This window comes from Callospermophilus lateralis, chromosome 14, assembly GCF_048772815.1.
Source record: "Callospermophilus lateralis isolate mCalLat2 chromosome 14, mCalLat2.hap1, whole genome shotgun sequence".
Classification (NCBI taxonomy): Eukaryota; Metazoa; Chordata; class Mammalia; order Rodentia; family Sciuridae; genus Callospermophilus; species Callospermophilus lateralis.
The window spans coordinates 100,846,112-100,874,065 of NC_135318.1; the positions used below are offsets into that span (position 1 = coordinate 100,846,112).

General features: G+C 39.9%; 1 protein-coding gene across 1 annotated transcript in view; it reads left to right on the plus strand.

Moving 5' to 3' along the window:
- Il1rl1 (interleukin 1 receptor like 1) overlaps nt 1–19,776 on the plus strand; it is a 30,826-nt gene extending 11,050 nt beyond the window's left edge. Inside the window, exons 2-11 of the mRNA XM_076833406.2 lie at nt 5,448–5,657; nt 6,160–6,370; nt 7,383–7,557; nt 7,666–7,828; nt 9,622–9,693; nt 11,124–11,265; nt 11,580–11,725; nt 15,474–15,620; nt 17,409–17,576; nt 18,917–19,776. Coding sequence (XP_076689521.2) covers nt 5,498–5,657; nt 6,160–6,370; nt 7,383–7,557; nt 7,666–7,828; nt 9,622–9,693; nt 11,124–11,265; nt 11,580–11,725; nt 15,474–15,620; nt 17,409–17,576; nt 18,917–19,329 — 1,797 coding nt within the window. The 5' untranslated portion in view covers nt 5,448–5,497 and the 3' untranslated portion in view covers nt 19,330–19,776. The remainder of the gene's footprint in view (nt 1–5,447; nt 5,658–6,159; nt 6,371–7,382; nt 7,558–7,665; nt 7,829–9,621; nt 9,694–11,123; nt 11,266–11,579; nt 11,726–15,473; nt 15,621–17,408; nt 17,577–18,916) is intronic.
- Nucleotides 19,777–27,954: the final 8,178 nt, after the last annotated feature.

Below are 27,954 nucleotides of genomic sequence, written 5' to 3' on the forward strand. Positions count from 1 at the left end.
CGTAAAACATCTTCTATGAAACCAAATACTTGAAGGTCCAAGGCAAGCAGCTAGCTGTTAACTCTGGAAATCTAGGTTTAATTTAATTTTAGTGGAAATTTCAGAGAAGTTGATTATACATAGACTGTAAGAGTTTAAAATTATGACCCAAAACCGGGGCAGGAGGAGGGTCAAGTTAGATTAGATTTATCAGATTAATTTTGAAAACAGAGTAGTTATAAAAACTCTTTTTTAAAAGGGGAGGGAGGAAAGGTTGTTTGCTTGAGAAACAGGAATTCTGATTAACTTGGCAGATAATCAAGGCTCATTTAAATCCCTTGTTTGGTTTATTGATGAATCCTAAGCCTTTGCCGTCAACATTTTAAGTTTCTATAAAATACTACATTTTATGTTAGACCTGTCAGGGTTGTTAGAAGCCAAAATGGTTAGTTCTTTTTAAAGAAAATACCTAAGGGAAAGCAGACTAGTTTTTTTTTTTCTTTAATAACTTAGTCCTAATTATAAAAAGGGAAGCTTTAACATTATAATCTATCTCTCTTTGAATTGATATTAGGAGAGGGTGGAGACCTTGGTTTTGAAACTCAGCAGGTCTGGTTTTAACCTCAACCACAACCGGGTGAGCTTGGTCATATTATATCACCAGTCTTATCCTTGGGTTTTCATGTTAATCAATAAAATTCCAATGATGTACATAGTGCTGTACTTTGATTTTTTGAATTTTTTAAATTATTTTTTTAACCAATAGTAATGTACTTTGAATGGAAGGTCTTAAATTTGCCAAATAGATGTCTGAACTATTTCACTGCAGTTGGACTTTCTCAAATGCTTCTGTAAATATTTATTGTGTTAAAATTTTTGACTGACACCTTATTTTTAAAACTATGAAGCCAATGCACATGTGGCCTTATTTAATGAGTAAATGCCCAACTTTAACAAATATTTTGAAAAAAGACATTTCAGGACACAAAATATAAAACAATTCTGAGTTTTTGCATTATTTTATTTTATTATCTGGTGCTTACTAATCTCTAGGCAGGTTCCAAACATGTGGGCTCTTTGCTTTTTGATTTCATGCTCAGACTCATAATACGATCTTGACAGGAAGAATCAAAAATATCAATGAGCAGAACTAATTCCTCGAAGTTACACCATCTATCTCATGGCCAATCCTACAGCAGTCAAAGGTCCTGGTATCTCTTCCTCTCAGATCTTGTCACTCATGTCCAAGGACTGGCCAGACCCTCGTGCAGTTAAGATATATCAAGAGGCTCCCAGCCACTGTGGGGAGCAAAAAAGCTTCTGGAAACTGGATTAAAACGTTTACTTAGGGGTCTCTTTGGCTGTACTTTCTCCTTAATTTCCCACACCTGGTAGCCACAGGATCTGGTGATGAATCTGGTCTTTGTAGCTGGCTGATTTTAGATTCAAGTTCCGGCTCTATCTCACAGTGTTATATAGCTTAAGCAAGTTACTTAGTTTCTGTTCCTCAGTGTCCTTGTCTGTACAAGGGGGATAGTTATAATAGTGCGCACACCATCGGGTGATTTTGAGAATAAAGAGATACAGGTGATTCGCTCAGAACTGCATATGGCACAGAGAAAATCCTACATAAAGGCTAGCTATTATTATCCTGTTATCGTGTTGGTCTGGAAGTAGCCCCTAAATCCATCCCAGATGTGATGACTAAAAAGCTAAGTTGAATGTACTTTCATAATGGAGTCACAACAACTGTATATAGCTAACATCAAATTTAACCATTAACACTTAACATTAACATCATGGAGTCCAAAGTACGAGGTGATGCTTTGTTCCTACCTTGAAATGGAAACTTATTTTTTTATTTCCACATTTTTTATTGGTGCATTTAGGGTCGTACAAAATGATGGAATTTGTGGTTACATATTCACACATGCTCACAATGTAAGTTGGCCAATATAACTCCTCAGGATTTCCCCCCTCTCTTCTCTCCTCCTGCTTCCTGGTCCCTTTCCTCTATTGATCTCCCTTTTATTTTCCTGAGATCTTCTGTTCCCACCTTTCTTTTTCTTTTTTATCTCTGTAGCTTTCACATATGAGAGAAAACATACAATGTTTGACTTCTGAGTTTTACTTATTTCGCTTAATGGTCTCTGGTTCCATCCATCTTCTTGTGAATGACATAATTTCATTTTTCTTCATGGCTAAATAAAACTCCGTTGTGTATATATATATATACCCTGTTTTCTTTATCCGTTCATCCATTGAGGGACCCCTAGGCTAGTTCAATATTTTGGCTATTGTGAATTGTGCTGTTATAAATGTGGGTATGCTTGTGTCACTGTAGTATGATGGCTTGAATTCTTCAGGATAAATACGAGGAGTGGTGTAGCTGGATCACATGGTGGTTCCATGCCTAGTCTTTTGAGGAATCTCCATGCTGATTTACATAGCAGTTGTACTGATTTACAATCCCACCGACGGTGTGAGTTCTTTATATATTCTAGATGTTAATCCTCTGTCAGAAGAGAAGCTGGCAAAGGTTTTCTCTCATTCTGTAGGTATTTTCTTTACATTCCTAATTGTTTCTTTTGCCATACAGAACCTCTCTAATTTGATGTCATCCTGTTTCTTAACTCTTTGCATTTCTTACTGAGTTTTAGGAGTCCTATTGAGAAAATCACTGTCTGGCCTGAAAGCTGAAGTGTTGGCCCTACATTTTCTTCTCACACGTGCATAGTTTCTGGTCTGATTCCTAGGTCTTTGATCCATATTTAGTTTATTTTTGTGTAGAGTGAGAATTAAGGGTCTAGTTTCATTCTCCTGCACAGGGGTAACCAGTTTTCCCAGCACCATTTATTAAAACAGCTGTCTCTTTCCCCCAATGTATATTTTTGTCACCTTTTTTCAAAGATCAGATATCTAACTGCAGACGTGTGGGTTTGTTTCTGTGTCTTCTATTTTGTACCATTGGTCTATGTGTCTGTTTTATGCCAGTGCTATACAGTTTTTGTTTCTATAGTTCTATAGGATAGTTTGAAGCCAGGTATTGTGATGCCTCCAGCTTTGCTGTTTGGCTTAAAAATGCTTTCGCTGTTCTGGATCTTTTATTCTTTCAAATGCATTTTAGGACTGTTTTTTTTCTAGTTCTGTGAGGAATATCAGTGGTATTGTGGTGGGGATTACATTGAATCTGTGTTCTTTTGGTGGGATGGCCATATTAACGATATTAATTCTATCTATCCATGAACATTGGAGGTCTTTCCATCATCTTTTGAGATCTCCTTCACTTTCATTCTTCGGTGTTCTATAATTTACATCACAGAGGTCTGTCACCTCTGTGGTAAGATTTATTCCCAGGTTTTTTCTTGTTTTTTGAGGCTGCTGTGAATGGAACTGTTTTCCTGATTCCTTTCTCAACAGATTCATTGTTGGTATTTAGAGAAGTCGTTGATTTTTGAATGTTAATTTTCTAACCTGCTTCTTTGCTAAATTGCTTATTAGCTCTAGCAGTCTTTTAGTGGAGTTTTTTGGGTCTTCTAAATATAGAATCATATGATCTGCAAAGAGTGATAATTTGATGTCGTCTGAAGGGAACTTCTTTTATTCTTTCTTTTTCTTTTTTTAATTTATATATAACAGCAGAATGCATTACGACTCTTATTACATATATAGAGCTCGATTTTTCATATCTCTGGTTGTACACATAGTATGTTCACACCAATTCATGTCCTCATACATGTACTTTGGATAATGATGACCATCACATTTCACCATCATTAATTACCCCATGCCCCCTCCCTTCCCCTCCCACCCATCTGCCCTATCTAGAGTTCGTCTATTCCTCCCATGCTCCCTTTCCCTATCCCACTATATAATCAGCCTCCTTGTATCAAAGAAAACATTCGGCATTTGTTTTTTTGGGATTGGCTGACTTCACTCAGCATTATCTTCTCCAACGCCATCCATTTACCTGCAAATGCCACGAAGAGAACTTCTTATTCACAATCTTCTTCTACTTCTCTAAACTCCTTAGAAAAACTTCCTTATTTTCCATCCAAGCTGAGAGTATTATTTGGATTGAAATCTGAGAAGCCGGGCCCTATTTTTGGATAAGATTGTCACACTCTGGACCACAGAAAAAAACATTTCTAAGTAATAATGAAGTCCTGTTTGCTTCTCAAGGCTTATTCCTCCCCCCACTTTTTTTTGTTTTCAAAATTCTCCATCACAGCTGACGGGGCCTTCCTAAACAGCATCTGTCAAATGAGGCATTAGGGAATATCTGGTAGGACAGTTCAAAGGTCCATGGTGTCAAGATCATTTGGAAGGAAAAGCGAAACAATACCAGGGAAACAAACAACAAACATTATTTATTATTCAGCCTGAGCAATGAGTGCTAAAACACAGGGAACTGATTTGAGTGTTCCCTTTAAAGGGGATTTTTCAAAGTTGTCATTCTTTTTAAATATGTATCAAGCTCACAGATTCTTAGACGGTGATACACTGACATTTTTTTAACTGAGTCATGATTTTGGCCAAAGATCAAATTTCAGGGTGTGAGGGAGTGGCTAGTTGCAAGATGTCTTTGAGTGTTTAAAATAAAAGAGACAGTGTGTCCAGGAAGGAGCTAAAGGGCAAGAAGCCATTCTTAGCTCAGTCTTTGACCTGGAGCTGGCTCCCTTCAGTCCTTCAGTCTAGGTAAGCATGAATTACTTATCTAAAGTTCATAGTCAGGAAAGTATCAATAATTCATGTTGAAAGAAACGAGCTTTCTTAAGGGTGGTTGTGTTTATTAACATGCATGTAAATTTCTATATTGATTACACCTCTCCCCAACGAAAGAAAATATCATAAATGATTCTCTTACTGAAAGTAACAAGGAAAGTAATTTCTTGTTGTTTACAATCCTTCAACTATTCTTAGAGAGCCTTTGGTGACTCTTGGGGACAAGTTAAAGCAGGGACAAATTTTTGAGGTTTTGGCTCGCGCTCTCTCTCTCTCTCTCTCTCTCTCTCTCTCTCTCTCTCTCCCTCCCTCCCTTAGTTGCTTTGTGATGATTATCTCCACATGTGCTGGAGTGTGCATTAACATGTGTGTACACAATTCCTCTAGCCTGTGAAAATGTTTGCCATTTTATATAATATTCCACTTTCTAGAGTCTTTTGAATTTTCTGGTTTTGTTTTTCAATAAACATTCCTTTTCTTTGCTCTTCACTTAAATTCTTTGAGGACATTCTCATGAGACTAGTAAAATATAATTGTGAGATAGCATGATCTTTGAGGTAACTTTCCCAGTTACCAAAGTTCAAAAGGAATAAATGCAACATTGCATGTCTGAAATCTGCTATTATACATGTGTACTTAATAAATCTCTTGATCAATTTTTTTTCTCCTTGGTAGCCTTGAGCTAGTAAAAATAATGACTAAATAATTATTTTTCTTCTGGTTTTGTATAATATATTTTTCAGTAGAGGCTTTGGGTACTCTTCCTGACTGTAAATCTTAAGTAGAACAACCAATGGCCTTGTGGAGACCTTCTCCAGCCTGTACCATTCATTTACCTGGTGCAACCTCTACAGTCAGTCACCGACACTTGCCCTGGGTTGATAAACAGAGACTGGGCCTTTGGATCTTGGCAATTCTAACAGTTCCCATCCACTTCATAGAAGCTAATGGTTGTAAGTATTGCTTTTCAACTAATACAAACAAATTAATTCCAAGAGCATGTGCCTAGTTTTAAATTGCTTACTTCTAATTGTTCCGGCTGAATTGTAAACTAGAAAGCATTTGCAAAACTGTAAATGCTTGACAATCATTCTCCATTGCAAATCTATCAGAAGAAATTCTCCATAATGAATAAATCAGGATTTTAGATGTAAATATTCAAATACATCAGAATTTTAACTTTTAACTTTTAATTTACAAGCATTTGTTGACTGACATACCTGTTTAGGTAGATGGATGCTTTTCTACGGGAACAGTATGGTGAATTTGGCTCCAAATGACTTCACTGATGTGTGGTACTCAGTAGAATACTTCATTAAAGATTTTACTCATTGACTTATTGTTTCTTAAAATGTCAATATATGCGACCCATTGTTAAATTTAATCCTAGATGGAAATATTGAGTATAAGAATTATATCATTTCATTTGATCATGTCTATGTTCTTTATTTGCAGATAAGTCATTCTGGGGCCTAGAAAATGAGGCTCTGATTGTGAGATGTCCAAAAAGAAGAACACCCCTTTCCCCTGTAGATTGGTATTACTCAAAAACAAATGAGATTATTCCCACCCAGAAAAAAAATCGTGTGTTTGCCTCAGGGGAACGTCTTAAGTTTCTCCCAGCCAGCGTGGATGATTCTGGAATTTACACTTGCATCATCAGAAGGTATTATCCAGGAAGCCAACATTGTCTTTGAGCTCCCTTCTCTTTCATTAGTAGTTGGGAGTCTGTTCCACTCTCACCTGTCTTCCTTCTCTACTCTGTTGTGGAACAGCTGAATTCATAAAGTGATTTGGATAAAAGAGTAACTCTAGGAACACCACCAGCTTGGGGTGGGGGGGATGCGCCAAATCTTTGGATAGGGATTCATTGGTACCCCAGTTAGAAAAAGAGCTAGCTTTCCCAGTTACCAAAAGAACCAAGAGCAATTGCTCCCTCTTGGCTGGAAGGAAGAATCCACTGGCACAAAACCCAGTAACCTAGACTTCTGGCATCATGGAGATTTGGGTGGGTGAAAAGGGGCAACTGGCCAGACCTTAAATCTTAGAGGTCGGCCAAGGAGGGTTGTGTGAGATTGCATGGGCTATAGATCACTAGTCTGTATATAAAGTGTTACATTTTGAATTCCTGCCCATATTCTGGACCTACAAAACATTAGATAAGCTACATTCAAAAGATAACCTGAGTATAGTTACATGCCTCTGATCCCCTACCAGTTTCAAGTTCACAACCTAGTCCTAGGTAGCTGTGTGACACCAGCAAGCTGCTTCTCTTCCTGTTAGTTTCCTCTTCTGTAAAATACATGTGATAATATAATCTACCTAGAAGCATCGCTATGAGAATAAAATGAGATCAGGTATGAAAAATGCTTACCACCATGACAGGCACTAGTTCTCGTCGTCATGCTCATGTTGGGATCATGCTTTTACAGCAGACGTAGTATATGAAGTCGTCATTTTGGAGTTGAAATAGGTGTTATGTTTTTTTTTTTCTCAAGGGAAATAAAAACTCCATGGTGTCAAAACTCTACATTTAAATGTTTATTTTTCCCTAAGAAAGGAACCACTATCAATTATTGTTTTATGGAGAAAAATAATATCAAGTGAAGGCTAGAGTTGACTTGTTATTTCACAACTCTGAGTAATTTTTTTTTTTTTGGTCTGGCTTATTTTAATAGTCCCACCTTGAATAAGACTGGCTTTGCAAATGTCACCATATATAAAAAACAACCAGATTGCAAAATTCCAGATTATTTAATGTATTCAACAGTATCTGGATCAGAAAAAAATTCCAGAATTTCTTGTCCTACAATTGACCTCTACAATTGGACAGCACCTCTGGAGTGGTTTAAGGTAAAAGAAAATTTTTTTTTTTTGGGGGGGGGGGCGAGGAGTGGTGAAATACACGAAAATAGATAAAAGTCCAAAATTACTGAAAAGGGAATGGAACTTTTGTTTTAGAATTGTGAAGCTCTCCAGGGATCAAGGTATAGGACACACAAATCATTTTTGCTCATCAACAATGTAAGGAGTGATGACGAAGGTGATTACACCTGTAAATTTATTCACACTGAAAATGGAGTCAATTACAGTGTGACAGCGACCAGATCCTTCACGGTTACACGTAAGCTTCTAACTTGGACAAAACAGGATGTGTTAACAAAAATAACATGGGAAGAGTTGTGCCTTTCTTGTCAAGTTTCCTGCACTTTGTCCTTTCTTGTTCTTCTTCTTTCACCCTATTGTCTACATCTTCTACTATGACAAAGAGATTTCCCCAAACACTAACAAGATCTAAGAAATTCAAGGAAGAGATCATACTATAATACAAAGCCACATTTAGTCTTTCTCTTGTGACTTAATTTTCCAAAGGTAAAGCAATGTGAATGATAATGTAGTTGACTTTTATTGGATGGCAATGCAATGATCCACAGGGTATTGGTTCCAGGGGCCCCCTCAGATACCAGAATCCTTGGATGCGCAAACCCTCATCTAGAACAATAATATAACCTATGCATTTATCTATGCAGTAAATTATCAGTATTTGCATAGATCCTGTGTGTCTCCTCCTTGAATTCAACCCTAAGTTACTTACAATAACTGATACAATGTAGATGTTATGCGAATAATTGCTATACTGTATTGTTTAGGGAATAATGACAAGGAAAAAAATCTGTACACATTTAGCAGGGAAGAAAAATTTCCACCTAAATTTTCAATCCATGGTTTGAATTTATAGATGTAGAATCTATAGAGATGAAGGGCTAACTCTAAGGGGTACAGTTGGGTATCTAAATGTTTTGGGGTGGGTTTTTAATCCTAGTTTGCAATGTTTTTGACATCATCAAAGACCTAAAATAAGTTACTTATTTCTAGACAATACTTTTGTTTCCAAATATATATTAAATTTTATAAAAACCCATTTAAGGAAGAGACTTTATAGTCACAACTTGTCAGATCCACAAAGAGCTGAGGTCTCCTTAGCACAGCTTGGTCTATGGTGCAGTGAAGTAGCACATTTCCATGTGGCAGTTTTCTTAGAGCAAAACAATATTGGAGAAAAATTTCTGTGTGGACATTTTCAGATCTCCACTGCTACAACATAAGTATTGCCAGACCACTTTTCTATTTTTTTCCTTTTATGGTTTTAACTTCAATCCCTATCGTAGTCCTTAATCACAGGACCCTGAAATCAGCATGAAGGGGTGCACCAAAATACTCACCTGCCTCCCTGCTCCTCAGCCTCAGTGGCCAGCAGAGTGAGTACTCCCTAAGAGGAAGAGATTTCTCCCACTAAGGGTGGGCCACTATGGTTGGAGAATAATACATAGGAGACCTGTGGACTGCATGCATCTTTTTTTTTTTTTTTATTTTTGAGAGAGAGAGAGAGAGAGAGAGAGAGAGAGAGAGAGAGAGAGAGAGAATTTTAATATTTATTTTTTTAGTTTTCGGCAGACACAACATCCTTGTTTGTATGTGGTGCTGAGGATCGAACCCGGGCCGCACGCATGCCAGGCAAGCGCGCTACCACTTGAGCCACATCCCCAACCCATGCATGCATCTTTTTTCATGAGTCTTTTGACATCTTCTCTGTAATTTTATCCTGTAGATTTGTGGTTTTTGAATGTTTTTTAGGTCACACAATAAATTTAATAGACTGGATCAACATTTGTTTCAGTTATATTAAAGAGAAGTAAAATACAAAAAAGCATTGTAATATAGTAAGAGAAAGTATTTACTTATATTTTGTTGTTGTTATTTTATTTGTATATAAGTGTGTGTTGCCAAAGATTATAGTCAGAAAAGTTTGAGAACATTTTGTAAAATAAGTTAGAAATATGAAAATACAAGCTTTATATTGATGACCATTCAATGCTCTCTTAATTCTCATATTATCTTTTTGTTTTTAATTTTAAGATACACAAGGCTTTTCTATGTTTCCGGTAATTATAGCCCCTCCATACAATGAAACACAGGAAGTGGAAATCGGTAAGAAAATTATATGAATGCTGTGTTGACTGAAAAAAATTCTTCCTTATGACCCCTGATCTGAATTCCTCTAGATATAGTCAGCTGATTAGCAAGTGTACCTTAAGGAGTATAGGATGACAGTGTGGGAACACCAGCCCCAGGCACCTGCTGAAAACGGGGACCACATTGCAGCAATATGCGACATTTACATCTGCTTTGTGCTTTGGAATTTATGGTGCTCTGCTGTATAGGTCTGTTTTATTGTTACTTCTGTACAGGAGACAGACATTGTTTCCACTTGACTTTTGAGAAAACAGAGATGCTGAAGGGCATGCCCAAGTTCATGGATAATAAGTGATAGAAAAAGAACGAGAACACAGACCTGGTTCTTCCACCACTGCCTTTCCAGGTTCTCATTAGAAGTGGGCACCACTTGATGGTCTCAGCATGTGGAACAAGTGTCCTCATGACGTGGCCTCCCCTGCCTCATGGCCTGTCTGTAGCCATTAGCCCTGCACACTCACCACCCCTCTGGGTGGCTCTCTGGTGAGCACCACTTCCCACATTCTTCCCTACTGCCACCACGTTGTGCCTCTGTCCCCTCTCTCTAGACTAAGCTCATACATTTCTGGGTAATTCCCTCACACTACCCTCCTTCCCGAGGAAGAGCAGAATCCAAGCCTCCTCCATCTACCCCAGTCCAGGACATCTTTTTCTTGTGCCATGTCTGATAGCCATAGCCAGAGGTTTGTCCCTCCGTCCTCACGGGTCTCTTTGTCAGTCTTTCTATTTGAACGTGGCCATACTTTGTGCTCTAATTTTTAACTTATACCATTACCACCTCCCAGAGGCTCCACGGTCCTCATGTCTCCTTGGTTGACTTCTTTGTAACACAGCTTCCTTTGGGAACCAAGGGCTCAGGCTAAGGGATGGTTGAACACACACCCAGGATCAAACGGCATCTTTCAGTTCTACAGGGAGAAGTCTCACGGTTAGGGATTTGGGGTGGAGCACTCAAGAGTGCTCTTCATGAATGATTAAGTTCCGGATGATCCTTGAGTTGTGTAAAACGTGGTTTTGTCTCCAAAAGTAGATTATGGATAGATGAAGAAAATTCAGGTGGTAGGGGGAAAGTGTAGAAGAAACAATGAAAAAGAAACTCTAGTTTCTAGTAAGGAGAAATCCTACATTATCATGTGAGGCTGTGAAGCTAGATCATCTGCCCCTTTAGTTTCCTCTGAGGTGAGACGGTGGTGGGAGCTGAGCTTCCAGTTTAATTGAGAGTGACATGAAGACTCCAGAGAGAAGGGAAGAGGCAAAGAGGGCGAAGAGAGAAGGTGCTCTGGAGACCACATCAGATGTTCTGCCAACATTTTCCACATTAAGTGAGATTAGATGCTACATGCATAATTTAATTTTATTGGTGAATTCCTTTGCTTCTCATCTAGGAAAAACAGCAAACATAACTTGCTCTGCTTGCTTTGGAAAAGGCTCTCAGTTCTTGGCTGCCGTCCTGTGGCAGATTAACAAAACCAAAGTGAGAGACTTTGGTGAAGCAAGAATTCAAGAGGAGGAAGGCCAAAATGAAAGGTATTTTTATATCCAAGTTGAAACATCTCCTTCCTCTCCCTCATTATTGGCACCTGCAGAGAAAACATTAAAAGTAACAAGTTGCTGGGCATTCCTGTAATCCCAAGGGCTCCGGAGGCTGAGGCAGGAGGATCGTGAATTCAAAGCCAGCCTCAGCAACAGCGAGGTGCTAGGCACCTCAGTGAGCCCCTGTCTCTAAATAAAATAAAAAATAGGGCTAGGGTGTAGCTCAGTAGTCAAGTGCCCCTGAGATTAATACCCAGTAACCCCTACCCCCACTCCCCTCCCCAAAAGGTAACAAATTGCCTTCTCAGTTTTAGCAATGAGCTGATTTGTCTGAGCACAGTTTTAAGAATAACTGATGTGAAGAAAGAAGATTTGTCCTTGGAGTACAACTGTCTGGCCCTGAATCTGCATGGAATTATAAGGAATACCATAAGACTGAGAAGGAAAAAGCCAAGTAAGGAGTGTCTGAGGCTTTGGTCACCTGCGTCTGCTCTGTCAACTGTAAGCTGAAATCGTTTTCTTAAGAGGACAGCGTCCTGCAGTTTGGTTCCAGGGACTCCATCATGACAATGGAAATGGCCTGTCTCATAGAACACGCTTCTCCTGTGCCGACCCTTGGGCTCTGGTCTTTTCAGAATATTTCCATTTGCTAGGAACCTTCTTTACTGCTCTCTGTCCTCTTCCTCCTCCTCCCCTTTTCCTCCTCCTTACCTCTTCTCCTTCGTCCTCCTCCTCCTCTCCTGCTTCTCCTCCTCCTGCTTCTCGGTGGGCTCCTCTTCTACCTGTGACTGCTTCCTAGGCCATTCCTTTAGGTGCAGGCCACAAAGGGATGCTGCTGTGTACCGAGGAGTCAAAGCAATAATAAAACTGCCTGTGAGTCACTGTGCTTCTGATTGTCACCACACCCAGATAGCACTAACTCTTCTCAGTGACAAGATGCTCTCGGCAGGGGCAGATGACCCTGTGGTCCACTCCTTCCATCAGTCCCTGCCTGCAGTGTCATCGAGGCAAATATCCCGATAAGCACTAGGTTCCTGTGCACTTGTTCTTTGCAGTACCTGTTCTTTGACAGTCATTTCGTTTATTAGGTGAAGTATTTGACCCCAGAGAAAAGGGAAAAATATGGATCTGTTTACATAACGTCACTCTCTTAGTAGCAGTATAGCTATGTAGAAATTACATATTATTTGTCAAAGATCCTGGGTTCATACCCACATGCAGGGTATGGCCTGGATTCATCTGGATGAACACACAAACACCCAGAACAATGAAAAAGAGCTTGGGGTGGGAAGAAGCTGACCAGTTTGATATGGTCATGGTAGGTCTCTGCTTGAGTTTTCTTGTTTTGGCTTTGATTTTAACTTCTGATTTGTTTTTAATAAAACAAAGAGCCATGACTCATGAAGAGGAGCTTAAATGCAGTCCTGCTCAGTAGGACATTAGGCTTCTGCCAGTGGTGACTGTGTCACCCCAGGATGGCTGTGGACCAGGTCAAAATGTCCCAGGGTGGTAGTGGGCACGTGGATCCTACAGGAAAGGGGAATCCATACACCACTCCCCACCTAGCACCACCTTTGTGTCCTTGTCCCTGTGCTTTGCTTATGTTACAATTCATGAATATTCTCTGATTACTTGTGTATTGGAACTTTGTTCATGTTTCCTTTTTTCTTTGTGTGTGTGATTTTGTAGTTTCTAGTTTATTTGTATTTTATTGGTTTTGTTCAAATCAACAGTTTTACTCTGTTTCAATGACTGTGTAAATTAAACAAAAATTGTCTCTACTGCTATACCTTTACTTCTGGAACTACAGCATCTTTTGAACTTAAATAACAAACAAAATCCTATGTCTCCATATTATTATATACTACTAAATAAATATTTGATGATCATAATATTAATAACACACACGTATGCATTGTTTGTTGTCCCAGATCCTGTCTGGTTATTTTACAATTAAATCTCTCATTTGTTCTCTCAATACCCCACAAGGGAGAGAATGTTACTGTCATCTAATGTTATAGATGAGGAAACAAAAGTGTAAAGAGCCAAATAACTTGCTAAGTACTATAGATTACTACAATTATGAAGCCAGGATTCAAACACAGTGACATTTTTCTATTTATAAACACTTGCTGGGAGTGTTTAGTGTTTATTCATCACACGCAAGAATGTCCTGTACCTTTTTTTTTTTTTTAAGAGCGAGAGAGAGAGAATTTTTTAATATTTATTTTTTAGTTTTTGGTGGACACAATATCTTTATTTTTTATTTTTATGTGGTGCTGATGATTGAACCCAGTGCCCCGCACATGCCAGGCGAGCTGGCTACCGCTTGAGCCACATCCCCAGTCCCCTGTACCTTTTTAAGTTATTGTACTCCAATTCTCTTCTACATAGTGAATCAGTTTCTTTCCTCCAATTGAAAGTGTCCAGCCACCTGCACAGGACCTCACAACAATCCTCAGAAGAAGTGTACATTCTTAGATTGCATCCAGATAGGACTTCTAGAAAATCCCCCCTCCCCTCACTCCTGGGAACTGAACCCAGTGGGGTTTTACCACTGAGCTGTATCCCTGGCCCGTTTTATTTTGAGACTGGATCTTGCCCAGGCCAGTCTCTCAAGTAGCTGGAATTACAGGTGTATATCACTGTGTTCAGTTCAGACAATCTTTTTTGAAATGAGTTCCTGAGAGAGTTTTTATCATTCAAACTGATGACAATGTAGACAGTAAGCTCTCTGCCAATTTTTAGTTCTTTTTCCCAGCTTTGAATCCCTTCACCTCCATCATTCTTGATGTCGTAGTGCTGGGTACTCAGAGAGCTCATGAACATACAGAGGGGAGAAATCTGTAAATCAAGGTCAGTGTCTTTCAGCATCAATCGTGAGAGACCATGAACTGAGTCTTAAGATTGAAACAAACCAAATCTCATTTGCTCTCTCTTTCATTTTTAAGCAAGGCAGTTTCTAAGACAAGATTGCTGACAATTCTAAGGAAATAAACATAAACCACCAAGAATACTGTGAAAGTCATCAACCTCAGCAAAAGTGAGGCACTAAACAACTCAGTGAGACTCTGTCTCTAAGTAAAATACAAAATAGGGCTGGAGATGTGGCTCAGTGGTTTAGTTATCCCTGAATTCAACCCCAGGTATCAAAAAACAAAAATCCCAGTTATTATGTTCAGCTTGTACACATCTGATACAAGTCCTTGAAGATGGAAACTATGTTGCATTTGCATTTCTTGAAACAAGGAATACTCAGATAAAGTTCAGTGATGGCTAAATCATATTTGCCATCAGGGGAGGAAGGGGTAGGTGAAGGACCTAGAACCCAGCAACTCAACTTGATCAGATAGGCTTCAGAGACTTCCAGGGCTCTGTCTGCACCTTTTCTTCCTCCGCCATCCAACTATCAGAGCTCATGTGTCCTCCAGACCTGTTGATTCATTCTCCTTAGTGTGTCCGATAAACACCAGGCTTGTCCATTCCCCTCCCATTATTATACGAGTTTGAATCCTCAACTTGTACCCCAAAGTCTGTACTCTTTACTACTCAGAGCACCTGCAATCTGTCTCCACAGAGCCCAACCTTCTGCCATCTGATTAATCTTGTGTGAAAAGCACTTACATCGTTGGTGGCTCCCATGACCTTCAGATCAGAACAAGGCAAGTGTGTTGCCTGGGGTTTCAAGTCTGGTCAAATCTAGCCCCAACCCCTCTTTGTGATCCTCTTTCACTAATTTCCCAAATTGGGTTGTTCCAGTTCCTAAGAAAACAGACTCCCCTATCTGCACTTTGTCTCACAGCATTCTGCTGGACAGGAGGTCATTTCCTGTTTCTGCATGTCTCTGAATCCTACATGTCCTTCAGGAATCTTCTGCAGGAAGTCTGCCTTGCCCAGAATGGAGCAAGCTCTTTTTCAAATGTCTCTGCCAGTTACAATCATGCTTTTACCTCCCAGCTTAGTTAAGTTAAGTCTCTTTTGCTCTTGAGAATTCTGGGTGATGACTACCTGGTGCTTTGCACAGAGTACAGGTTCATTAATGTTGAAGCACTGAAGTTTAAAACAGCCATGAAAATTCCAGGGAAATATTTTTGGTGTGAATCTCTTAAAATTCCAGTGGAGGCCACTATGCATATATTTGTCTGTTTATCTTGTTTTCATAATACTAAGGATTGCTTTTCTCCTCTCCCTGTCCTTTGTAGTTGATCATCAACACATCTACTATGTAGTTGCAGGATGTAGTATCTCGTTAATGATAATCAATATCTTGGTGATAATTCTGAAACTATTCTGGATTGAGGTCATTCTGCTCTGGAGAGATGTAGCTAGACCTTACAAAACTAGGAATGGTAAGTGGCAAGTTTCAAGTTTTTCTTCAAAAGAAAAAGATTTCATAAGAACAGATTATCAGTAAATGGGGCGGGGGAGATATTGGGGATTAAATCCGAAAGTGCTTTACCCTTGAGCCACATCCCCAGCCCTTTTTATTTTTAGTTTTGAGACAGGATCTCACTAAATTGCTTTGACTGACCTTGAACTGTGATCCTTCCTCCTACCTCAGCCTCTTGAGTCACTGGGATTACAGGTGTGTACCACCACACTTGGCTTAGTGAATTTTTTTGAGTCTACTCAGAGACCATTTTCCATCCTGTTCTGATGTTCTCTGTGGTACTGAGATTCATGACAACAGCTTAAATATTCTTCTTGCTAGACTTGCTGTTTCTACTAAATCCCTAATAGCAGAATCTGTCCCAAGCCCAGAAAGTTTTGAATATTTGGGAAATGTGTGTTAGTAAAACTTTATGAAATAAAGTGCAGTAAAAAAAAAAAGTTGTTTCTGTTTTGCATATATGCATAAGTTAGACAGATGCAGCAGAATGCAAGATCATTTTCCCTGGAAAGTTGTTTCATAAGTATATACATGCACATGAGCACACATATGCATGTGAGCATTCAGTAGTATACACACATATAAACACATACACGTACACACATGCACATAATGCATACGTAAAACAAGATAGTTCTGCCTATTAAATATGGACATTATTCTTTCATTTGTAAGCAAACAGATGTTATATTTTTCTATATACTCTACTCTACTATAGCTAATTCTTTGTGGGAAATTGAGATGCCTTAAGAAATTCTATTCTCTAGTTAGTCATTACTAGCCTTTAGCATTTTCACTTCTTCCAGGAAAGTATAGTAGTTTCCCCTTATCCTTAGTTTCATTTTCGGTGGTTTTAGTTACCCAAGGTCAACTGTGGTTAAAAACAATATATATATATGAAAATATTATAACTAAACAAAACACAAGCTTTAAATTCTGCACCATTCTGAGTAGTGTGGTGAAAATTGACACCATCCTGCCCAGGACTTGAATCATGAATCAGTCCTTGGCTTGGTGTATCTACTAGACTAACAGGCTACCTGCCTGTTAGTCAGGGTCTTGATTATCAGGTTGACTACTGTAGTATATCAGTGCTTGTGTTCAAGTAACCTCTATTTCACTCCATAATTGCCCCCAAAGTGCAAAAGCAACTATTCTGGCAATTTTATTACAATATTTTGCTGTGATTATTCTATTTTATTATCAGTTATTATTATTCATGTCTTACTGTGCCTGATTATAACTTAAAACTTTCATAGGTATGCATGTGTAGGGGAACACTTAGAATATGTAGGGTTCAGTACTTTTTGGAGTTTCAGGAATCCACTGAGATTTTGGAACACATTTCCTGTGGATAAGTGAGAACCACTGTATGGGGGGAAATAGATGACACTGAGGTCTACCAGACACAGGAGAAGGCTTATCAATGACTATAAATAGTTCATAATAGGTTAGTGATCAGCCATGACCACACCGCTTAACCTACACTGGGCAATATCGCTTCTGTTCTCCATTATTCAGTCTGAGACAATGAATAGCAAGAGAAGTTTGGGACTAAGACTATTATTTCCATACCACATTTTGTGGCAGTGGATTGCCATCATCTCTTGGTTCTAGAATATTTTGGAGGATGGGGATCATTCACCAACGGCCATAGAACTTGGTGAGGAAAGTAGTACTCGGAGAAGTGAAAGTGAGAATTTTTAGAACCAAGTAATGGAGTTGTACTTCTTGTTTTCATTTTCAGATGGAAAACTCTATGATGCTTATGTTATATATCCACGGAACTACAGAAGCAATTCAGAAGAGGCCGGTTCTGTGGAGTACTTTGTTCATCAGATTCTGCCTGATGTTCTTGAAAATCAATGTGGATATAAGTTATGCATTTATGGAAGAGATCTGCTACCTGGAGAAGGTAAAGCTGTCTCTGTATACATCATATGATTCTTTCCAGGAAGCTCCCCTTTCATTCCCCAGCTCTCCCACACTGGGGGAAAGTAATGGGTGATGGTTTCAAGAGCTCTTTTCATGTCACAAGTCTGCTCAAAGCTCACTTGTCTGTGAGCTCACACTGTGCACCACCTCTGGGCATGAGCTCTTCATCTCTTCTTTCTTAGTGCATCAAGTTCATTTCTAGGTCCATCTCTCCCCAGCCAAGTTTAGATACTCTCTGGTGCTCATGCCTGTGTTGCATTCGCTGGGCAACGACACACTTATTGAAATGATTTCCTCCTTCCCCTCCCTCAAGGCATAACCTGTGATCTTTCTTCCACTCAGAGAGAATAAACCCACCAGATCACCACTGGACTCTCTTCTTTCCTTAGAAAAAGTTCACACTTGGCTTTGTGTGTATTCTTATGCTAGTTACCTTCCATTTTCACCCCCTTTACGGCGCTTCTGCATCCCGCTCCATCCAGGATGGAGAATCTGAATTCATGATCTTCATTTAACAATATTTGACAATATTTATTTTTTGACTTCAGGCTGCATGAATTTGCAGCCTTCAGCCTCAACTCTAAAAAGATCTTGAGTCACTTTGTTCATGATTGTGTTTCCTGACTGTACTTTCACCTTCAGCAGTGAGAACTAGGTACTTTACATGTTTTTCTTATTCCACCCAGAGATAGTTAAATCACCATGGTGTTGATGCTTCTTAGACACTGACTTGGAAAAAGATATAATATTCCTTAAGATTTTTCTAGTCTTGATCAAATCAGTCCTGACAACAGGGATTACTGGGGTATGAAGTGGAACCAGAACTTTCCTAGAGACATGGGTCAGCTTGGGCTGGGGGCAGGGCTTCCTGAAATTGCACTCTCCCCTGTGTGAGTTAATATGTTAAATTATGTTTAAGTTAATATATGAAGCCCTTTTAAAACACACGCACACATCTTCTAAGTCTCTTACAATCAAAGAAGAAAATTCTGATAATTCTAAATCTCCCAAGAAACAGTAGGTGAGATACATCCACATTCCCAATTCACTGGAAGAACTATTTTAGTTAGAATTGATTTACCTGGTGAAAAAGAGGGCATTGGGTGGATGTTTTTATGGTGATGGGAGAAAGAAGAAAAAAAATGGGTAGGTTCTCTACCCAAGTTCATTCCCACTTTCTGAATAAGTTATTTGATCAGTGATCAGAATCTCATGCCAGATTACAACAATAATATTTTTTAATGTTCAGAACAACCTCCACTATTAGACTATAAAAAAGGCAATGACAGGAGATCCCCAATCTATTTTTCACCTGACCAGATGCAGCCACGGCAGTGGAAACCAACCTGCGAAAAAGTAGGCGACACATGTTTATCCTGGCTCCTCACATCACACACAGCAAAGAGTTTTCCTACGAGCAGGAGATTGCCCTGCACAGCGCCCTCATCCGGAACGACTCCAAGGTGATTCTAATAGAAATGGAGGCTCCGGGAGAGACAGGTGGACTGCAGGTGGATGACCTTCAAGATTCCCTCAAGCACCTTGTGAAAGTGCAGGGCACCATCAAATGGAGGGAAGATCACGTGGCCAATAAACGGTCTCTGAATTCCAGGTTCTGGAAGCACGTGAGGTACCAAATGCCCATCCCAAGCAAACTCCCCAGCAAGACTTGCACAACAGGGACCAGCGCTTCTGTTGACGCAGGAACACGTCTGAGTTTGCAGCTCTCCTGACTTCTGGGGTGGGTGCTGGGATTTGCCTCTGCACCAGTTCTGAAGTGGGAATAGAAGGAATGTCCAGGGTAGTCAGCCCTCGGGCTCCATTTGTGACTTTACTTCTGTTTTCCTAATTCCAGGTGGATACAACTGCCCAGAAAAAAGTTTACCACCCCTCCCTCCACAATGTTTTTGATTCTCTGTTTTGTTCTTTTTCTCATTCCTCATGGGTAATTTACATTTTGAACTTGGAACTGGAAGTTTTAGAGTTAAATTTTGGTGTCATCTCAAAGAACACTCTGAGAACTGGGTGCAGTGGCAAGCACCTATAATCTCAGGGGACTCGGGAGGCTGAGGTAGGAGGGTTGCAAGTTTGAGGCTAGGCTGGGGAACTTAGCAAGCCTCTGTGTCAAAATTAGACATAAAAAAGGGCTAGGGATGTAGGTCAGTGGTAAAGTGCCTCTGGGTTCAACCACCTGTCATGGAAAAAAAAAAACAAAGCCCCCCAAAACATTCCTATCCCCACATACATAAAATCAGTAGTAAATCTTGTTCCCATCATGCTACAATTTATTGTATTTTATTTAATAATTGTTCAGCCTTACTATCTAAATATTCAAATTTTTTTTGGAATGCCTTATCCAAATTGCCATTAAAATAAAACAAAATTTTTCAGTTCTAAGATTTCTTTCACATGTTTAGATTATCTTTAGTAATATTATTTTCTTATTATCAAAGTAGACAGAAGCATATTGTAGAAGAACAGGAAATATAAAATGGGAAGTTAATAAAAATCATTAATAAATCCATGATCTTTAGATTGTTTCTGATAAATGTTTTTCTAATTTAAGAAAGTTCCATATTTAACTGGCAAAAGAAAGCTGAAGTACAGACTCTTGTCTGGGAATGTCATCTTGAACTCACTGCCATACCTTTCAGGATCCTGGGTAGAAATAAGTCATATGTCCAGAAGTTTGTCTAAAGAATATAGAGTTACTCTTCTTTCTAGGTACTCTATACTCTTAACCTGTACCTTGAGATTGGGTTGCCAGATAAAACACAGAAAAGCAGTTAAAATTGAATTCAGAGGCTGGAATTTCATCTAAAGTTGATCTGAAATTCAAACTTAGCTGGACATCCTGCATTATTATTTTGCTAGATTACTGTACTTTTTTTGTGGCAACATCTGATTTTATTGCATTACCAAAAAACTGGATGCTGCATATCTGACTTGTTCACATCATAGAACTTAAAATGAACAAATCATTATCTGTTTGGGATCCACCAGAAATATGAACATGAGGAATTTCCTTAACTTCACTGAAACTTAGTTGCCTTAGATGAAATAAATATAATCATGCCAAGCACTTTGGTTTCTGTGGTAATAGTAAAAGCATATATTAGCAGTGCCAGAAGAATTCCATCCATGGTGACAGTTGTAATTATGAAGCCTCCCTGTACTTCTTGTAATGCTGATTCTGTTCTGTGACACCTCTCAATGAAGACTCCTAAACAATAAATTTTCTGCAGTCTCATTATTGGGAATAGATATACCTTTATCCCTGCTTCCCCAACCATCTAAAATGATAGGTGTGTTTTCTGGTGTATGGACGTGGGAAATTTTGAAACCGATTTTATTTCCCTCTGTACCTCAGGTTTTTGGGATCTTTCTACCTTAGATATATAGGATTCTTAACATACAATTGGTGATGATCTCTTACTTGGTTCTTTAATACATTTGTTTTCAACTTGCCCCATATTTCTTAATTTTGAATGTGGCTCAGGCCTCTATGTTATGAGCTCCTTTGCAAGCATTCAACAAATATTTACATTTTCTGTATGTGTGCAGAGTACCTCCTTGGGAAGGGCAAGAGAGGAAGGCTGATAAAGGAGTTAAGCACCCTCTGTGCCTGTTCTTATGGAGCTCGGAGCCTACTGTGGAAACTTGGTGGGAAGAGAAAGCAATTCAGAGATCCCAGATAGGGCTGGCTTCAGGGAAGTTGACATTGCTGAGTTCTTTTCTTTCTCATACACTTACCTACATTTACACACCATTTCCCAAGTCAACCTAAGCTCTCTGGGGCTCAGTTTCTGCAGCTGACAAAATGAGAAGATAGAAAAAAATGACCCCTAAGGGTTTTCTGAGTTCCAGGGGCTCCTAATTCCAAGTTGCCTGCTCACAGTGAGGTCAGGAACCTGCTGGATACCTGGATTCTCCTGCCAGCACCACCTGTAACCTCAGTCAGTTTCTTGCTCTGTGTGACAGGACTCGTAGATTCACATAAAGTAGCATAAATAAAAGAAATTCAGCCCAAACTGATTGGGTGTCAACTATCTGATTGTGGTGAAAATGTCTGTGAATTATAAAAAACATAAAGAATTGTTTTTAATTGAGTCAAGTTTGTACTCATAAAACATATACCCTAAGTATTCAGGTCAGTGAGTTTTGACAGCTGAACCACACTTGTGTGGTTACCACCCAAAACAAAATAGAAATGCTTGTCACCCCAGGAAGTTTCATTGTGACATTTCTCAGTCCATTCCTTTCCTTCCCCTGAGGTAAACAATGTTCACACTTGTCAGACCTTGACATTCATATCAACACGCTTATGTGATGTTTGGTCTGGCTTCTTCTATAACATAACATTTTTTAAAAGATTTATCCATATTCTGCATCAGTTAATAGTTTGTTTCTTTATATTGCTGACCAGTGTTCCAATGTATGGCTATACAAGAGTTTGCTTAGTCATTTTCTTGTTGAGAGACTTGATGGGCTATTTCCCATTAATGGCTATTATAATATGGTTCCCATGGACATTCTTGTGGGCATATTTTTTTTAACTTCTTTTTGTTTAGTACTTAGAAGCAATGATAGGGTAATTGCATGTTTAACTTTTTAAGAAACTGACAAATTGCTTTGCCAACTAATCATTGCATTCAAAATTTCCACTAGTGAATGTGGGCTCTGGTGCTCTAGTGCCTCGCCAGTGATGGGTATTTTAGTGGTTAATGAATCTCACTGCGGTCTTATTTTGCAGTTCTCTGACAATTAATGGTGTTACATCTTTTTCATGCTCTTATTGGTCACAAGTGTATCTTATTCAGTGAAGGTAAAATCTTTGCCCTATTTAAATTGTGCTGATTCTTTTTATATTGTGGATGTATAGAAATTATTTATATATTGTGGATACCACAGGTATCTAGAAGCACTCTTCTCCTCTGGCCTCCTTTCTTTTGAACAATTTAAAATCTTAAGTCAACAACTCTGCACCCCTCTATATCACTCCCCAGTAGGGAATCCCCATCCCTCATGCCAGGCAATGCCTGGAGTTTGACCTGAGTTTCTAAAATAATGACCCCTCCACATGTTTGGCTCCGGGAGCCTTCAGTGGCTTGGGGACTTCTCTGTTGTCCTTCTGAAACAGAGAGCTCCTGGATTTCCTTACTCAGAATTAAAACTCCCTCAATCTGAGGCCAAATGCCAAGGAAATGGTGACTGATACGTTTTCTAACTAACCTGCACATGTGCATCGCCTGGATTTTGTTTCTTTACATTGGAACCGTTTCTGTGGGGCTGGAGGAGAAGCAGTCTAGCCGCTTCCTCCCAGTTTGAGCAAACTACATAAATTTCATTTTCCCCCATCATTTGTCTATTTCTCATGCGGGAGGAAACCGGTCCTGGGGAGGCCGGGAGCCCGGGGGGGGGGGGGGGGGGATCTAGGCAAGGTTCCTGGGGAGGCTGCGGGTAACACTTCCTCTCTCCGATCCTCCCCCAGCCTCTTCCTCTTAACTGGGGACCAGCGCTGGGGTCCAGGTGTCCTCGCTGCTCCAGCTAGTCTGGCTGTTGCGCCTTGCTGCCTCAAGGGTGCGCAAAAGCGGGAGGGGCGCGCCAACTCCTGACTCGGCAGGTGGCACAACCGCCGCCCTGGGTCGCTGGAGTCGAAGGTCACCCCTGCGCGGAGGCTGGGGCGGTTCCAAGGGCCTGGACGCGAGCGGCCAGGATTTTCCCGCTGCGCCCGTCGCCCCAGGGACCCCACAGCTCCGGTAAGTCGCGGGCGGACACCTGCGCAGAGGAACCGGCCCCCGGTCTCGCTGCCAGAAGCACGCAGCCCACACCTGACCCGACACCCCGCAAACCGGGGTCACTCCTGAGAGTGGGCGCCTCAAGCCTGGGCGACTCCATCCCTGGGAGCGTCCCACGGCGGACAGCGTGACACGCTGCCCCCGCAGCGCTCCGGGACCCGGGATCCTCCCACGGGCAGCGCCCACCTGCAGCCTTCTCTAGCCGGGTTTCACAGCCAGGAGCCGCGGGACGCTTTTCGTTTTTCACCTTTGATCGGTGTCCCCTCCCCGCCCCGGATTACCCTCCCCGATTACCTATCTCTCTCTCTGTCCCGCCCTGCGGCCGCGCCTCCCTCCAGTTTCACAGTTGCCAGGAGCTCCTCCGGGGAACCACCTTTTCTCACCTGAGTTTTGAATGCCACCTCGCAGTCAAGAATCCGTGTGAAAGAGGGACAAACGCCCGCGCCCCAGCCTCAGAGACACCCCTTCGAAGGTAAGGACGGGCCGCAGAGCCACTATGGCTAAGTCCCTGTTCTCCCCAGCCGCTTGGAACAAAGAGCCACCCAAACTCAGGGGCAGGTATCTGAAAACTAGATTGATAATGTCTGTTGTGCGTGCGCACCTAAGAATAATTGGTGAGATAGTATCATCTCACTGATAGTATGATTTTTAGAAGTGGAAACATTGTCAATTCTTTTCCTAGAGATGAGAATAGCTGAAATAAGTGATGACAATCGTTGTTTCTTAAGCACTTACTGTGTGCCTGACACAGTATGGAAAACTTCTGTTGTATGCACATAAGCCTTTCAGAGGTGAAATGAAGGAGGAGGTATTATCACATTTAATAAAAGGGAGGGAGATTCAAGCACACAGAGATTTAGCAATTTATCCAAGGGCATCCAACTTTTTATTCAAGGGAATGGCTTTATAGCTGGTTGTTCCCCCTGGAAATTCTGGAGGTAGATTGGCAAGGGAATGGTTTATTCAAAGCCAGCTTTGAGGAAGATGGAGAAAAACTTTCTGACTCAAATATCCATCTTTGGGGGATTTAGGGACATGGAAAGATTTTATAAAAGACAAAGAAGGCAGAGTGTGACAAAAGGCAGGAAATGTACAGATAGTATAGATATAGGTAGGCTTTGTAAGTCAGAAACATGCCAGTCTCCAGTTCCTAGCCCCTCTGAGTGTGGGGAGAGATCTCTTCCTTCTGCCTCCACTCACAGTTTGAGGAAATACAGGTTATAGAAACTCAGTTATTAGGAAGTTGCCCTATTTTCAAAGGCAGTCTGTTCCACAGCTATGAAGTAGTAGATCCTAGTTTCACATCTAATGTTCCTGGTTCCAAAGCTCTGTCTTTAATCTGTGGGGCCTCCAGAAGTCAGAACACCTAGCAGGTTGTATCCCAGTTATCAGAACAGTTAATGGCTGGAAAAAGGTCAGTCAGGGGTAGAGATCAGAGAATACTGTAATAATTTCACCAACTCCCCTTGCTCTATTCTTGGGACCTTTGCAAACACCTATTCTATGCCACACACACTGCTCTCAACCCCATAGCTTGGGTAGACTGGGAAGTGCAAATTTGGGGAACTGCATTTGCTGGTCTGGGCACACAGTATAGAGAGGCAGGTTCTGCCCTCTGGGACCTTACCAGGGGGAGAAGGCTGGTTCTGGAAGAATGGAAATGTCCTCACAGATGAGCTTGGACAAGGCTATGCCTGTGTGGGCAGTAATAATTAGCTTCCTTGAGAAGCCAGCCTTTGAGCCACATTGCAAGGACTGTAGTTTCCTAGTAGCTGGGAGGAGTGGGGGAGATTTAGGGGAAAGCATGAAAAGAACAGTAACAGATAATTGTGGGACAAAAATTATGAGGTGGCTATGATTTTCCTTGCCTTATAGAGGGAAACCAAATTCGACATAGATTTCTTTGTTCCTTTGAGTGAAGTGCGTGCGGTTTTCTAAGATAATTTTTTTTCCTTTTCTCTTTGTTTGTTTTATCACCTTGCAAAAGGAGTGAAACCCCATGAATTGCACCCTGGAGAGAAATAATTACCTGGGGGAAAAAAATCACTGGTGAGCTGCAGGTGGAGTTCAGCGGTAGAGCTCTTGCCTAGCATGTGTGAGGGCCCAGGTTTGATCTGCTATGTTAACAACAACAACAACAACAACACTGATGTTATGATTTTTGTCAAGGCAGTTTATCTTAAGAGGAACTCAATTATATGTTTTGCTAAGGAGAATGGGTGGTAGCAAGGCAATTTATATTTATTTCTGCATAAGTCAGTGAAACTAGCTTTAATCTAGACTCGCTTCCATGAGTCTCAGGACCCTCATTAGATAAATTTTTTAATGGCCTGACATTTATGGGTTTCTGTGAAATATTTTATTCTAGAGAATGGTCAGTTTCTTCAGGGTGGGGGTGGGGTCAATAAACAAGGGTGGCTGGGCAGAACCAGCAGCTTTAGGAGATGACCAGATACCTTTCCAGGTCATGCCTTGTTCTGCATGACCTTGTGGGACAGAAATGTTTGTAACTGACCTAGGTCTCACAATTTTTGAAAGAGAAATTATTTTTTTTATTTAGAAAAAATTTCATGACATTAGATGATTCAGATAAGTGTATGAGTATTCTTTATATAAACACATATACAGAGGTGCACATATATTTATTTTATACTTAAATAAAACATTAGATATATGTATACATTCACTTAACGTACTTATTATTCAAGATATAATGTATGTTTTATTAAATGTATATGTATATAGGTACATATATGTATATATGACTTATTACATTTTACTTCTTTAAGTATATGAATAAGTCCAGTAAATCAGGGGCTCTTGTCCTTGGCTTGGCATTAGAATCACCACCTGGGGAGTTTTGGTGACTCAGGATTCCCAGGCTATATAGACTGGGAATTTCCAGACAGGTGGGTAGAGCCCTAGCTTCATTATTATTTTTAGAAGTTCCAGTTGAGATATAGCACCCTGGACATCATTGGGGTTAAAACATTCTTTTCAAGATGTCATGATTTAAAAAGTAGAAAATCAGGGCAATATGCTAATGAATCATGAACTCATGAACTCATGATCACATGAACTCCAAATTCTATATATTTTAAAAATTTAATGCATTAATTAATTCAGCAAATAATCGTTAAACAGACATAATGTAAAAATGTCAGTTAGTGATAATTACTATAAATAGAAAAACAAAGGGAGAGAAGACAGTGGAGTGTGTGTGTGTGTGTGTGTGTGTGTGTGTTGTGTGTGCACGCACCCGTACAGACATATATTTGAACTTGAGCAAGCATGCTGTGCTAGATTTTCCACAGAGTCCTCAGGGACCTGTACATTATAACCTGCTAGCAACAAACTTTAATGGAAAGACAGCACTACTGAATTAATGATAGATAATTAATCTTGGCTATTTTGGAAAAGTAAGATTAATTAGACCCTATCTTCATGCTAACCATGAAAATTAATCCAGTGAACTTTTTAAAAAGTTAAATTAAAAAATTAAGCCATAAAAATGAAGAAAAGAAAGATAATCATCTGCTTTACAACTGTGAGAAGAGGAATCATCTATATTTGAAAGTAATAGAAAAGTCACAAAGCAAAAAAAAAAAAAGTTTGGTGCCCTAAATATATAATCTTCCATTTATTAGCACATCAAAAGAGGAATTAAAAGCAAACTAAACAAATTGGACAAAACACTAAACATCTGAGAACTGAGCAATGGATGTAAAGAAATAGTTCATAATCATAGAAATAAAATGGCTAAAGCACATGGTTAAAATTGACCTCATTTATAACAAAGCCAACAGGTGCCATCTTTCCATATTGACTACCTGGTTACTTTTAAAACATGAGACTGCCCAGTGCTTTTCGAGGTGTGGTGGATGGAAACCGTCTTGCACTGTGAGGGAAGGTATATGAATCATGGCAACATTTTTGGGCAATATGATTGGCAATGTCTCAAATGTGTTGTGTTCATTCACATCCTGCCATGGATATGATAAGAAATGCAAATAATAATAGGTAACATTTAAGTGGGTGTTTATTATTCTTCAGACGTTTGCAAGGGTAATGCATGTAACTTATGATCAGCTCTTAAGAGATAGATAGTATTGCTGTCTCCTTGCTTGGACAAAGAAATTGGGGCAGAGAGAAGATAAGTGACATGCCTGAGGTTCGCTCACTGGTAAAAGAAAATGGAGATTCCAGTCTTTCCAGGCAGGTACGAGAGGCTACGCTCCAAAACACTGAGTCACATGCGAGAGTCAGGTCTTGTGAGGATGGTCATGGAGTTATTTCACAGTATAATTCATCTTGTAAAGAATCATATGTCCATCAGAAGGAATTTTGGGTGGCAATTAAAATGGTGTTAACAAAGAGAACAGCCTGATACAGGAAAATGCTCACTGCATAATATTAAATGGAAATTCAAGATATGAAATTAATTAAATACTTTTAACTATTTAAAATACACAGAAAATAGTTAAAATGCTAAAATATTATTTTACATTGGTTTCTTTTAGTCTTCATTTTGTAAATGTTCTGTGTTAGGCACATATTGCT